This window comes from Melanerpes formicivorus, unplaced genomic scaffold (assembly GCF_026170545.1).
Source record: "Melanerpes formicivorus ecotype bairdi unplaced genomic scaffold, bMelFor1.0.p_v2 SCAF_17, whole genome shotgun sequence".
Lineage (NCBI taxonomy): Eukaryota > Metazoa > Chordata > Aves > Piciformes > Picidae > Melanerpes > Melanerpes formicivorus.
Genome location: NW_027142369.1, coordinates 15,354,422 through 15,366,728, shown reverse-complemented (window position 1 = coordinate 15,366,728; position 12,307 = coordinate 15,354,422). Strand labels below are relative to the sequence as shown.

The 12,307-nt window shown below is 54.0% G+C and overlaps 1 protein-coding gene across 4 annotated transcripts in view; it reads right to left on the bottom strand.

Moving 5' to 3' along the window:
- Window positions 1–5,566: 5,566 nt before the first annotated feature.
- Window positions 5,567–12,307, bottom strand: part of TXNDC16 (thioredoxin domain containing 16) — a 53,403-nt gene continuing 46,662 nt past the window's right edge. For 3 of the 4 annotated variants that reach the window (XM_068149080.1, XM_068149083.1, XM_068149082.1), the window contains exon 21: window positions 5,567–11,901. In XM_068149080.1, the coding sequence (XP_068005181.1) occupies window positions 11,624–11,901 (278 nt within the window). In that variant the 3' untranslated portion in view covers window positions 5,567–11,623. The remainder of the gene's footprint in view (window positions 11,902–12,307) is intronic. The other variant, XM_068149084.1, reaches the window with a different exon arrangement.

Genomic DNA, 12,307 nt, shown 5'->3' with positions numbered 1-12,307 from the left:
CCCTCTATATTGACCTACCCCCTTTCTAAAGGGACCATTACCCCACAGTGAGGAGCCTGGGGTCTAGCCAGGGTAGAAAACACATCTGGTGGAGACAGATGTGGTGGAGTGTCCCAGCAGTGTTACTGGGGCCATCAGCATGGCAGAAAGGCTGGGAAGAGCAGCCAGCTGGCTCCACACTGCAGGACATGACTTGCCAGGGGAATAGTTGAAGCTGTGCCACAGGGAGCTGTGTTGTGAAGCTTCTCCTATTTCCTGGGAATCAGAGATAAAGTAAAAAATATCTGCGACCTCTTCCCAGATGGAGCCAGGTCCTTACAACAGACATGCTGTGCTCCTGGCTGCAAACAAGGAAGGGAGAAATCCCTCTTGGTGAAACATTCCAACTTTCTCTCTTATTCAGCCCATGCATCACTGTGGTGACCTGCCTGTCACCCTCAATATCTTGAGTCCTCCACAGCCAGATTGCAGGAGAGTCAGGGAGAGATACTGGAATCCAGCCATGCCCTGTCACCGTGAGCCCACTCGGCTGTGGGGTGGCATTGCTGGGTCACCACTGTCCCCAGAAGCCACAGGCTTCCCAACCATGAATCAAGTGGGATTTCCTCCAGCTGGTGCAGCACTGTTCTGGGGTGACACAGCCTGAATCATGTCCCTCCCTCCCATTTCACTCTCCGTGGCTTTGTCCTGACTTCCTTTGCTCCCAGGGACATCCTCATTTGCCCAAGCACAGGGGACAGTCCCTGCTGTTGCACCAGGCCTGCTGCAACCAGGAGCAGCACTGCCTGAGAGCCAGGTGGGACCCAGGGACAGACAAATGTCACAGCCAAGCCTGATACGGAGTCACAGCTTTTATCAGTATGTAATTAAGACCTTGTAATTAAAGCCTCCTTTCAGGGAGCTGTAGAGAGCAATGAGGTCTCCCCTCAGCCTCCTTTTTTCAAGGCTGAACACCCCCAGTTTCCTCATCAGACCTGTTCTCCAGACCCTTTCCCAGCTTCATTGCCCTTTTCTTGACATTTTCCAGCACCTCAGTGTCCTTCTTAGAGTGAGGGGTCCAGAACTGAGCCCAGTATTTAAGGTGTGGCTTCACGAGTGCCCAGTCCCTCTCCAGGTCCTGCTGGCCACACTGCGGCTGATCCAGGCTAGGATGCTGTTGGCCTTCTTGGCTACCTGGGCACACACTGGCTTGTCTTTGGCCAGCTGTCGACTAGCATCCCCAGGTCCTTTTCCACTGGGCAGTTTCCAACCACTCAGCCCCACGCCTGGAGTGTTCATGTTCAGGACCCAGCACTTGGCCTTGTTGAACCTCACTCCTTTGGCCCTGGCCCATCAATACAGTCTGTCCAGGTTCCTCTGTAGAGCCTCCCTACCCTCAAGCAGATCAGCACCCTTCCCAGCTTGCTGTCATCTGCACACTGACTGAGAGTGCCCTTGATGCCCTCATCCTGATCATTGATAAATACATTAAAGGAAACTGGCCCCAGGAAGCAAGGAGCTGCCTGATGAAAGGCTGGTGAGTCACAGCCTCTCTGTTCATGGTCCCAGCTCTACCCTCAGGCAGCTGCCAGCAGCACGTCTGGCTCTGGCTCCCCTGCAATGAGGCTGAGCTATGCCTTGGCTCCAGTCCTGCTGCACTCGGGTTTGGGCAGGTCCATGGAGACCTGGCTAGTGCTAATCCCTTTAAACCCTCAGATATCGTCTCCTGCCTGTAGCTCCAGCAGGGAGGCTGGATTTGGACCTAAAGGAGCTGATTGCTGGGAGCCAACCAGGAGGCTTTGGATGGTGGTAGCCACATTTCACCACATACCAACAAGGGAGGAAGGGATACTTCATAGCTCCTCAGTTTCCAGGTCGATGTGTACAGGGTGTCTCCAAAAAGCTCAGCCCAAAGAAGCTCCATAGATCCCACACACTGCCACAGGAAGGGTAATAAATGGCCAGGTGCTGGCCATGTCCCTCATGCTGGGAGCTGCCCCTTGGACACCATTCCAGCTGTTCTCCTGAAAGCATTTTCAGGTCTCTTTGGACCTTTCCAAATATGTGCCTTGGTGTTAGTGTCTGGCCCCACTCACAGCTGGGCTTTCCTCCTCTGCTCTCCTGTGCAAACCTGGACTCTCCCAGCCACAGAATCCTTCACTCAGCCCTGTGGTACCTCCATGTCCAGGATCCCACCTCTCCCTGTGGACCATGTCTCCCACCTACCTTCCCTCAGCAGGGTCCACAGAGAGTCCCCCAGAGCATCTCTCCAGGGTAATCCAGCCTTCCAAAGCTCCCCAACATGAGTCACTCATAAGCTCAGCTGTGGAAAGAAGACTCCAGGACTTAAAACTCAAAAGGGGCCTGAGAAGAAGTTCCATGCACAGCACCAAGAGGTTCTTCTGTCTGTTCTCCTCTGGGTAGGACTGCACATGGAGGAAGGCTGGGGCATGGCTTTCACAGAGTTAGAATAACATAGAATTACATAGAATAAACCAGGTTGGAAGAGACCTTCAAGATCATCATGTCCAGCCCGTCAACCAATCCAACCCACCTAAACAACTAACCCATGGCACCAAGCACCCCATCAAGTCTCCTCCTGAACACCTCCAATGATGGTGACTCCACCACCTCCCTGGGCAGCCCATTCCAATGGGCAATCACTCTCTCTGTATAGAACTTCTTCCTAACATCCAACCTAAACCTCCCCTGGCGCAGCCTGAGACTGTGTCCTCTTGTTCTGGTGCTGGCTGCCTGGGAGAAGAGACCAACATCCACCTGGCTACAACCTCCCTTCAGGGAGTTGTAGAGAGCAATAAGGTCACCCCTGAGTCTCCTCTTCTCCAGGCTAAGCAACCCCAGCTCCCTCAGCCTCTCCTCATAGGGCTTGTGTTCCAAGCCCCTCACCAACTTTATTGCCCTTCTCTGGACTCGTTCCAGCAAGTCAACATCCTTCCTAAACTGAGGGGCCCAGAACTGGACACAGGACTCGAGGCGCAGCCTAACCAGTGCAGTGTACAGGGGCAGAATGACCTCCCTGCTCCTGCTGGCCACACTGTTCCTGATGCAGGCCAGGATGCCATTGGCCCTCTTGGGCCATCCTCATGAGCCTATTTCAGCCCTGGCTACAAGGAGCCATACCAACAGTTCCATGGCTTTGCCCTTCTTGGGGCTCCTGGTTCTTACTCTTTACAGGTCCATTGTGGAAGATGATTGCCTAGTCTAATGGAAGGTGTCCCTGGTCTAGCTGAAGGTATCCCTGCCCATCACAGAGTCTTGGAACTAGATGATCTTCAAGGTCCCTTCCAACCCAAATTGTGCTGTGATTCTGTGCACAGAGACTAGCCCAAGAGCTTGGGCAGCTGCCAATGCAGAACACCACCATCATATTTAGTGATAGGTCTATTTGTGTTGCAAGCAAGCCAAGAAATACCCAGCTGATGGAACAAAGGCGCTTCCCCACCTTCCCCACCCCACCAGAGTGCTGAGCATTGCTCTCCAGGTCTGGAGTGAAGCTGGGAGCCTTCCCAGCATAGCCCTGCTGAGGAAGCAGACCATGTGTTACCTCCACAAGCTGAATCATGGTGTTGCAGGCACTTTCTCAACATGAAGAAGGGATTTAGCAATCCCAAGGGCTATTAATAGAGCTGTGCTGCTCTCCCTGGGCCCCGCGCCGTGCTGGATGAGTGCAGGAGGGCAAAGCAAACTCCAAGGGAGGTGAAGAGCTGAGTTTACCTAAGGAGAGGTCCAGAGACTGGGGAAATAACCTGGCAGAGAGCAGGAGCCCGAGTGCTGTTCCCTCTACCCCCTTATCGCTTCCCCACGTCAGCTGTGTCGAGAAGGAACAATGAACAATGGAGCCAACGACGTGGCGCCGGGGACATGCCATCGCTGCTCCCTTCCCAGCCCCAGCAAACTATCCAAGGAGGGGGGAGACACTGAACATATTGCCATGGCATGGTCTGCTATGCTTGCTGTTCTTCCAGGCTGGGCTTTGATTCTGCAGGTTGGGTGTGGGAGTCACCCTGACCAGCCAGCAGTGAGGTCCCTGTGTGGACACCCAGCTTGAGGACAGACCAGGAGGACACAGCAATGGGTGTAGTCCCAGAGGACTTGCTGGAGGTGGAGCACCTCTCTATTGGGAAGGGTAAAGGTGAAGTTCAGCTCAGGAGCTGGTACAGGCTGTTTGTCTCAGCTCCATCCCAATTCCCAGCTCCAGGAGGATGGAGCCAGTGAGACCCAAGCTCTGTCCATGCGAGCATGGGGCAGAAGGGATGGAGACACCATGACTACCACCCTGCAAGCTGCCATGGGCACCATGGTGTTGAGTGCTGTGGGTACCTGCTGGGCCAGGACCAGGAGCACAGATGTATTTTTAGCAGTGGAAGGGCTAAGCGGACATCCTACACAATGAGGAAACCCATCCTACCCAGCTTCCACTCTTTATCACACATCCCAGCTCCATCCTGCCCCTGCATCCTCCTTTCCCCAGCACAGCTCCCTTGCCACCTCCAGCTGTGCCAATACAGCACTGACTGCTTCCTGTCCCACCCCCGGACCAATGTCTGTCTGTCTGCAGATTCCTCTCAGGTTGCTCCTCACTACCATGCTCTGCCCCAAACTGACAGGCAGCAAGGACATTGCATGGGCTCAGCAAACTGGTTTGGGTCTGCTTGCCATTGTAGACTCCCACTGGAGCTGCTGAGCCATGGGACACTTTTTTCCGTGCCCCTGGGCAACTCTGAGTTTGCATCACTCCTGTAAGATGCTTCCAAGTGTGGGCTGAAGGTCTGCTTGTCCACCTGCCCAAGGCAATGTGAAAAAGCCTCAGCAGGATACCAGCGCCACTCAGCAGCTCTGGGCAAACAGCTCCACTCTCAGCTCCGTCACTGCAGGTAGGGGCCCTTGGCAAGAGAGGGTGCCCCACGGTAGAGGAGGGTGCCCCACGGCAGAAGAGAGTGCCTCGTGACAGAGGAGGCTGCCTCGTGACAGAATAGGGTGCCCCACAGCAGAAGAGGGTGCCCCGTGACAGGGGAGGGTGCCCTGTGACAGGGGAGGGTGCCCCGTGACAGGGGAGGGTGCCCCGTGACAAGGGGGGGGTACCCCACAGCAGGGGAGGGTGCCCCGTGACAGGGAAGGGTACCCCACGGCAGGGGAGGGTGCCCTGTGACAGGGGAGGGTGCCCAGTGACAGGGGAGGATGCCCCGTGACAGGGGAGGGTACCCCACAGCAAGGGAGGGTGCCCCAGGAAAGAGGAGGGTTCCCCGTGACAGGGAAGGGTACCCCACGGCAGGGGAGGGTGCCCAGTGACAGGGGAGGATGCCCCGTGACAGGGGAGGGTACCCCACAGCAAGGGAGGGTGCCCCAGGAAAGAGGAGGGTGCCCCGTGACAGGGGAGGGTAGCCAAGCTGTGCTGGAGAGGAACCTGCCCTGCCAGGTGGCACAGGAGAGACCTCTCTGTCAGGCTGAGCCCCCAGCTGGGTGAACTGCCTGGTCAGCACCGTCCCCCAGCCCTGCCAGACCTCCTGTCCCCATACAGCGCCAGGCACTGCTGAGCCCAGGAGACACAAAGCCAGCCAGGCTGCCAGGTCCACGTCCTGCTGCACATCCTGGCAGAGCTGCAGGACCGCTGGTGTGGCAGCTGCCTACGCACACGTAGCTGTGTCCTTCCCGTGCCCCGGCTCCTGCCTTGCAGCATCCCCCTCCTGGGGACAATGTCCTCTCCTCACACCTCCTCCCTGCTACAGACTTCTCTTCAGCCACCCTGCAGCTGTATCCCTCTGGCAGAGCCAAATGACACCCTGGCCACGGAGCAAGGCTTGCCAGGATGGACTGTGGCCATCAGTGGTCCAGGATGAGCAGAAGAGCTGGTTTGGAAGGCTCACCTTCCACTGCAAGGACTTGTCTTTCATAGAATGGTTTGTGTTGGAAGAGACCTTAAAGATCATCTTGTTCCAACCCCTCTGCCATAGTCAGGGACACCTTCTACTAGATCAGGTTCCTTAAGGCCCCATCCAACCTGGCCTGAGTTATCTACCACCTGTCTGGGCAGCCTGTCCCAGTGTCTCATCATCCTCACAGTAATGAAGAGTTTCACCACCCTCATTGTGCTTAAAGGGTCAAAGAGCTGTGGGAAATGCTGTGGTTCCTCCCTGATGTCCCATGGTTTGGAGAGCACCCACCAGAGCTTCAGTGGGAGCAGGTGGGCGTGTGATGAATTTGGAGTGCCTGTCACTGGAAGCCCAGGGGCAGCAGACAGCACAGAATCATAGAATGCTTTGGCTGGAAAAGACCTCTAAGATCACCAAGCCATGGACCCAAGACCACCACAGCCATTAAACCACGTCCTGAAGCGCTATGTGTACGTGGTTCTTGAACCCCTCCAGGGACTGTGACTCCACCACCTCCCTGGGAACCTATTCCAATGCCTGACCAGCATGGGAGGAACCTCCATCCTGCAGCCAGGTTCCCAGCGATTTGCTCCTCTTCAATCCACCACCTCTTAGCCCAACCAGGCAGCTGGCCCCTCTATAACTCTTAAGCATGCTCTTTAAACATGCTCTTTAAACATGGAAAGCACAACATGCACCCAGAATGTTCCATCACAGTGATGCTGCAAGCCTTCCTCCCTCCACCCAGTGATGAGGGCTCTGCAGGACTCGAGGCTGGTGAAAGTCCAGTCAGAACACAGCAGATGGAGAAATTCCTTTCATTTCATGCAGTTCAAAACACTTTTGCCCTCCAGGACAGGCACATCATCCTTTTTATTTTTGATGTATGATCATTTCATCACCTTCAAACACCTGCAAACACCTGCAAGGTTCCCAGCACACATGTAGGTGTCCACCTTTGCCCTCACACTGAAATGAAGCACCATCAAAAGAATTTGGTCTGAAGCCTTGAACAGTCAATACCCTCCCTGTCAGGAATTTATCAGCCTTTCAGCCCAGCATGCACCACTCAGTAGCTGGGCAGATGGAGCCATGGTGTGCCCAGACAGGCACACACACTGTTTCCTGTGGTCTTCTCTCACGCAGCATCAGCATGTCCTGAGGCACAAACAAGTGGTAGATAAGCACACAAGTCTGTTGATGGTCTGATGTGTGTTGTATAGCATCCTGCCCCTGGTGGGATGGTATCCTGGTGGGATGTGCTCCAGCCCTCACAGCTGCTCCCCAGGTCCAGACCTCTCCTTCATATTATCATAGCATGGCTGGGGTTGGAAATGCCTCTTACAGGTCATCCAGTCCAACCCCCTTGCAGTCAGCAGGGACATTTGTAACTAGAGCAGGTTGCTCAGAGCCCCAAACAACCTGACCTGGAGTGGCTCCAGGGATGGGGCATCAAAATGGGCCACAAAAATAATCCAAGTGCTGGAAGCCCTGTGCTGTGAGGACACACTGAGAGAGTTGGGGTTGTTCAGCCTGGAGAAGGCTTCAGGGAGACCCTCTGGTGGCCAGTCAGTACTTAAAGGGGCTGATAAGAAATGTGGGGACAGACTTTTGAGCAGGGCCTATTGTGACAGGTCAAGGGGTAGTGGTTTGAAACTTGAAAAGGGAGATTTCAGACTAGAGAGTAGGAAGACATTTTTGATGCTGAGGGTGGTGAGACACTGGCTCCGGTTGCCTGGAGAGGTGGTAGATGCCCCATCTCTGGAACTGTTCTGGGTCAGGTTGTTTGGGGTGCTGAGCAACCTGCTGCAGTTGAAGATGTCCCTGCTGTCTGCAGGGGTTGGAGTAAATGACCTATAAAAAAGGCCCCTTCCAACTCAAACCATTCTGTGATTTTATGATGTGGGAGCTGAAGCCTCTAGGGCTGGAGCTCCCCAGCCCTTCAGGTTTGTTAAAGCCACTGTCCTGAGAGCCTACAGTCTCCAGCATCCCCACAGGATCCCACTAGATAGCCTTTTCCCCCTGCCCCCCCCCCCTTCTTTGGTGGCAATGCTGCAGCATCTGTGAAGAGAAGCAGCAATAACCAAGATGTGGCACTGACCCCTAGTGACAAGCTCCTGAGAGAAGGGCTGTGACCGACAAAGGACACGTGGCCAAGAAGAGCAGGGATGGAGGAAGTCTCATCTTGCTGAATCACAGAAATGCTTAGGTTGGAAGAAACCTTTAAGGTCAAGTCCAACCATTAACCCACTACAGCCAAGTCCACCATTAAATCATGTCCCTCAGTACCACATCTGCACAGCTTTTCAATCCCTCCAGGGACAGGAATTCCACTATCCAGATGCAGACTGACTGTACTTGAGATGAAATTTAAGACAAAAATGAGGAGCCCTTCACCTGTGCCAGGTGGGGCAGAGACATCACTGGGGACAAGATGGGAAGCAACTGATGTACAGCTTGTAGAGCCCAGTAGCCCAAGGCTAAGCAGGCCAATGGTCTCCTGGGGTGCATTGAAGTGTGGCTAACGGGTCAAAGGAAGTTCTCTTCCCCACCTAGTCTGACTTAGTGAGGCCACCTCTGGAGTCTTGGGTCCACTTCCAGGTTTCCAGGTTCCAGAGAGGCAGGGAACTACTGCAGAGAGTCCAGTGGAAGCTACAAAGATGCTGGGACCCTGCAGCATCTCTGTGAGAAGGAAAGGCTGAGAGACCTGGGGCTGTTGAGCCCGGAGGAAAGTAGACACAGAGGGTATCTGATCAATGCTCAGCAGGAGCTAAAGGGCCTGTGGGGAACAAGAGGATGGGGCCAGACTCTTCTCAGTGGTGCCCAGTGACAGGACAAGGGGCAGTGAGCACAAACAAGAACCCAGGAGATTCCATCTGAACAGGAGGGAAAACTTCTTTGCTGTGAAGTTTGCTGCAGCCCTGGAAGAGGCTTCCCAGGGAGGCTGTGGATTCTCCTTCTCTTGAGATTCCAAACCCACCACCTGGGCATTGTGATCCTGGGCAAGCTGCTGTGGGTGCCCCTGCTTTAGCAAGGGGGTTGGACTGGATGACCTCCAGAGGTCCCTTCCTGTCTCTGATTTTCCAAATCTGTAACAATGTCATATAGCAGAGGAATGACAGGAACTGATGGAGGATCTGCTCATGTCCTGACCTTCTCATTCCCTTGGGAATGCTCAGAGCACAGCAGGCTCCCATCCATGTGCCACACTTGATTACTTTAAATACGTATGTCTTGGCTCCAAGCCTGTCATTAAGCCCAAAAATGGTCTTCCAATTAAGGGCTTCATGGAGGACCCAGGACTAATGCTCTATTTCTGGGCATTTCAAAATACTCCCAACCACGTGGGCTGCTTGCAAGATGAGAAACAGAGACTTTAAAAGGCTCTCAGAAGCTCCTTACCATAATTTTTTCCCCTTTCCAGTAACTTCAGAACTGTAAGGAGGAGGATCTGACCCTCCCAGTACATCTCTATGGTGCTGTGGAAGGAACAGATGTTTCTCAAAGGGAGTGGGATGTTCATCATGGCATAGGTGAGATTAGACAAAAGTAGCCTCCAAATACATGGCTCTCCCCAGCCCATATCCCATGCTGACCTGCTCAGGGCCCTCAGCAAGGAATAACAGAGCTTTCCCTGGCCCCAGGAGATGGGCAGAGTCTGTAAAGCCACTTTCCCAGGCCTTCATCTTCCCATCTAGACAGGGATGTGAAGCAGGTCCATCCCACCTCAGAAGGGTCTGTCCCCAGCACTGCCAACCTCACTTTACATCTGTCTGCTCAACACCAATGCACTGGGCTTGCTGCAGACCTCCTTCCCAGCACCATCCCCAGCTCAGTAGGCACCAACCTGGCTGCTGTCACTGAGAGCAGAGAAAAAATGAGGCTGCAAATAACCCCCTGGGCTTGTAACCAAGAAAATGCCAGCACTGAGCAAAGCCATCTCCTAACCTGCCTGCCCTTGGGATTTGCTGGCAGGATTCTAGTCCTAGCTATTTGTGGCTGCTGTGATGACTTGAGCTCTGGCTTCATAATAGAATGGCTTTAACCACACACTTCTCTTACCCCTGCAGCAGTACAGGTGAGGGGTTGACCTGTTGGAAACCAGCTCCATGGGGAAGGACCTGGGAGTCCTGGTGGACAACAAATTCACCATGAGCCAGCAATGTGGCCTGATGGCCAAGAAGGCCAATGGTCTCCTGGGGTCCATTAAACAGTGTGGCAAGCAGGTCAAGGGAGGTTCTTCTCTACCTCTACTCTGCCCTAGGAAGGCCATATCTGGAGTACTGAGCCCAGATCTGGGCTCCCCAGTTCAAGAGACACAGGGAACAACTGGACAGAGTCCAGTGGAAGCTCCAAAGATGCTGAGGGGCCTGGAGCATCTCTGTGATGAGGAAAGGCTGAGAGACCTGGAGCTGTTTAGCCTGGGGAAGAGCAGCCTGAGAGGCAATCTGATCAATGCTCAGCAAGAGCTAAAGGATGGGAGGGCAAGAGAATGGGGTGAGACTCTTTCCAGTGGTGGCCTGTGACAGGACAAGGGTCAGTGGGCACAAACTGGAACCCAGAAGGTTCCATCTGAAGATGAGGAGAACTTTCTTTGATGTGAGGTGCTGGACCCTGGAGCAGGCTGCCCAGAGCAGTTGTGGAGTCTCCTTCTGTGGAGAGATTCTAAACCTCCCTAAACATTGTGATCCTGTGCAACCTGCTGTGAATAACCCTGCTTTAGCAGGGGGCTTGGACTGGATGATCTCCAACCCCTATCATGCTGGGATTCTGTAAGCACAAATGGGTGCCAGTTTAAGCAGCCCTGGTGTAGAGGCCACACTTGTCCTACCAGCTACACAATGCAGGTGCCGTGGCTTTTGGAGAGCAGTGTCTGCTGACATGCCATGGTAGGGCTGATGCTGCAAACTTGGAGGGAGAGAAATGTGTTTTTTCTCCTGAAATCACTCACCTCTTCCTGCTTGGGGGCCAACCAAAGCGCCTGTGTGAGACAAACAGAAACTAGAGGCCCAGGCTGTACTGATTTGACGCTTCCAGCACAGCTCGTGGTGTGGCTGAGCCCCTGGTGCGTGCTGAGCTCACCCCAGCTCTCTCCAGCTCTGGGCTGCACTGAGCTCCTTCCAGCAGCAGATCTGCTCTCACACACATGAGCAACAAATGTGCTCTTGTGGCCAAGAAGGCCAGTGGTCCCCTGGGTTGCATTAAAAGGTCTGGCCAGAAGGTCAAGGGGGGTGGTTCTCAACCCCATCTACTCTGCCTTAGTGAGGCCACCTCTGGACAGCAGCTGGGAGGCCCAAGGTGTGGGGTGTATGAACACATTTGTGTCATCAGAAATTACAGCTGCTGCAGAACAACCAAGGCACTGCAGCAGGGAACACACAGGGAGACTTAGGGGCTGCTTTATCACTTCTCTGTGAATTTACAGCTACAAGGACTTCTCTCCTTGGTGTAAAGGCTCATGGAGAGATGAGAAAGAGAGGGTTTCCACCCCTGCACATGGTTTAATGGCCATGGTGGTGGTTAGGTTGATGGTTGGACTCAATGACCCTAGAGGTTTTGTCCAACCCAAACAATTCTATGAGTCTATGATTCCAAGCCAGGTTTTCTGGGGCTCTGAGCAACCTCCTCTAGTTGCAGATGTCCCTGCTGACTGCAGAGGAGTTGGACTGGATGACCTTGAAAGGTCCCTTCCAAACCAACCCATTCTAGGGTCCCTCATCTTTCCTTGCCCCAGGCAGGAGGATGCCCAGCTCTCAGAGCTCACTGTGTCTCTTGCCCTGCTTTTCCCTTGCTGCCAATCTTGGGGCTGTTCCCCGCAGGTCCCTCCCAGGGGATCCAACTTTCTCTGCCTTGGTCTCCTGGGATGGCTCCTCCTGGATGGTGCTGTCCCCTCTCAGGCTTTCTGGTGAGCTCTGTGATGGTGTGTCTCCATGCTGGTGGGAGGTGTGGAGGGAGGGCTCAGCTGTCTCCATCATCTGAAGGAAGTCATAAGCAGGGAGAGGTGGCTTCCAGTCTTCTTCAGATAGGGTACCTGAGAAGCAGATATAGCTCCATGTTAATGAGTTATGCAGCCCCACTGCAGGGACAATTTCCTTGCAAAAGAATTAAGGCTTTTTTTCTGCCCTTCCAGTGCATGCAAAGATCCTTCACTTAAAGATCACCTTCTTTGCTCTCAAACTAACTACCACCCAAATTAAACCACCCAGGAGTCCATGAGCATTTACTGGAGCTGGCCAAGGCTGTGTGGGTCCCTCTGTCTTCAGACATTCCCACTGGTGAAGCTCATACTCCCCTCTGCCTGCCAGTGGGTGGATGTTTCACTGGGGTCCCAGATAACTGCTAATGTCCCAGGCAACCAGCACCAGAACAAGGAGACACAGTCTCAAGCTACGCCAGGGGAGGTTTAGACTCGAGGTGAGGAGGAAGTCCTTCACCGA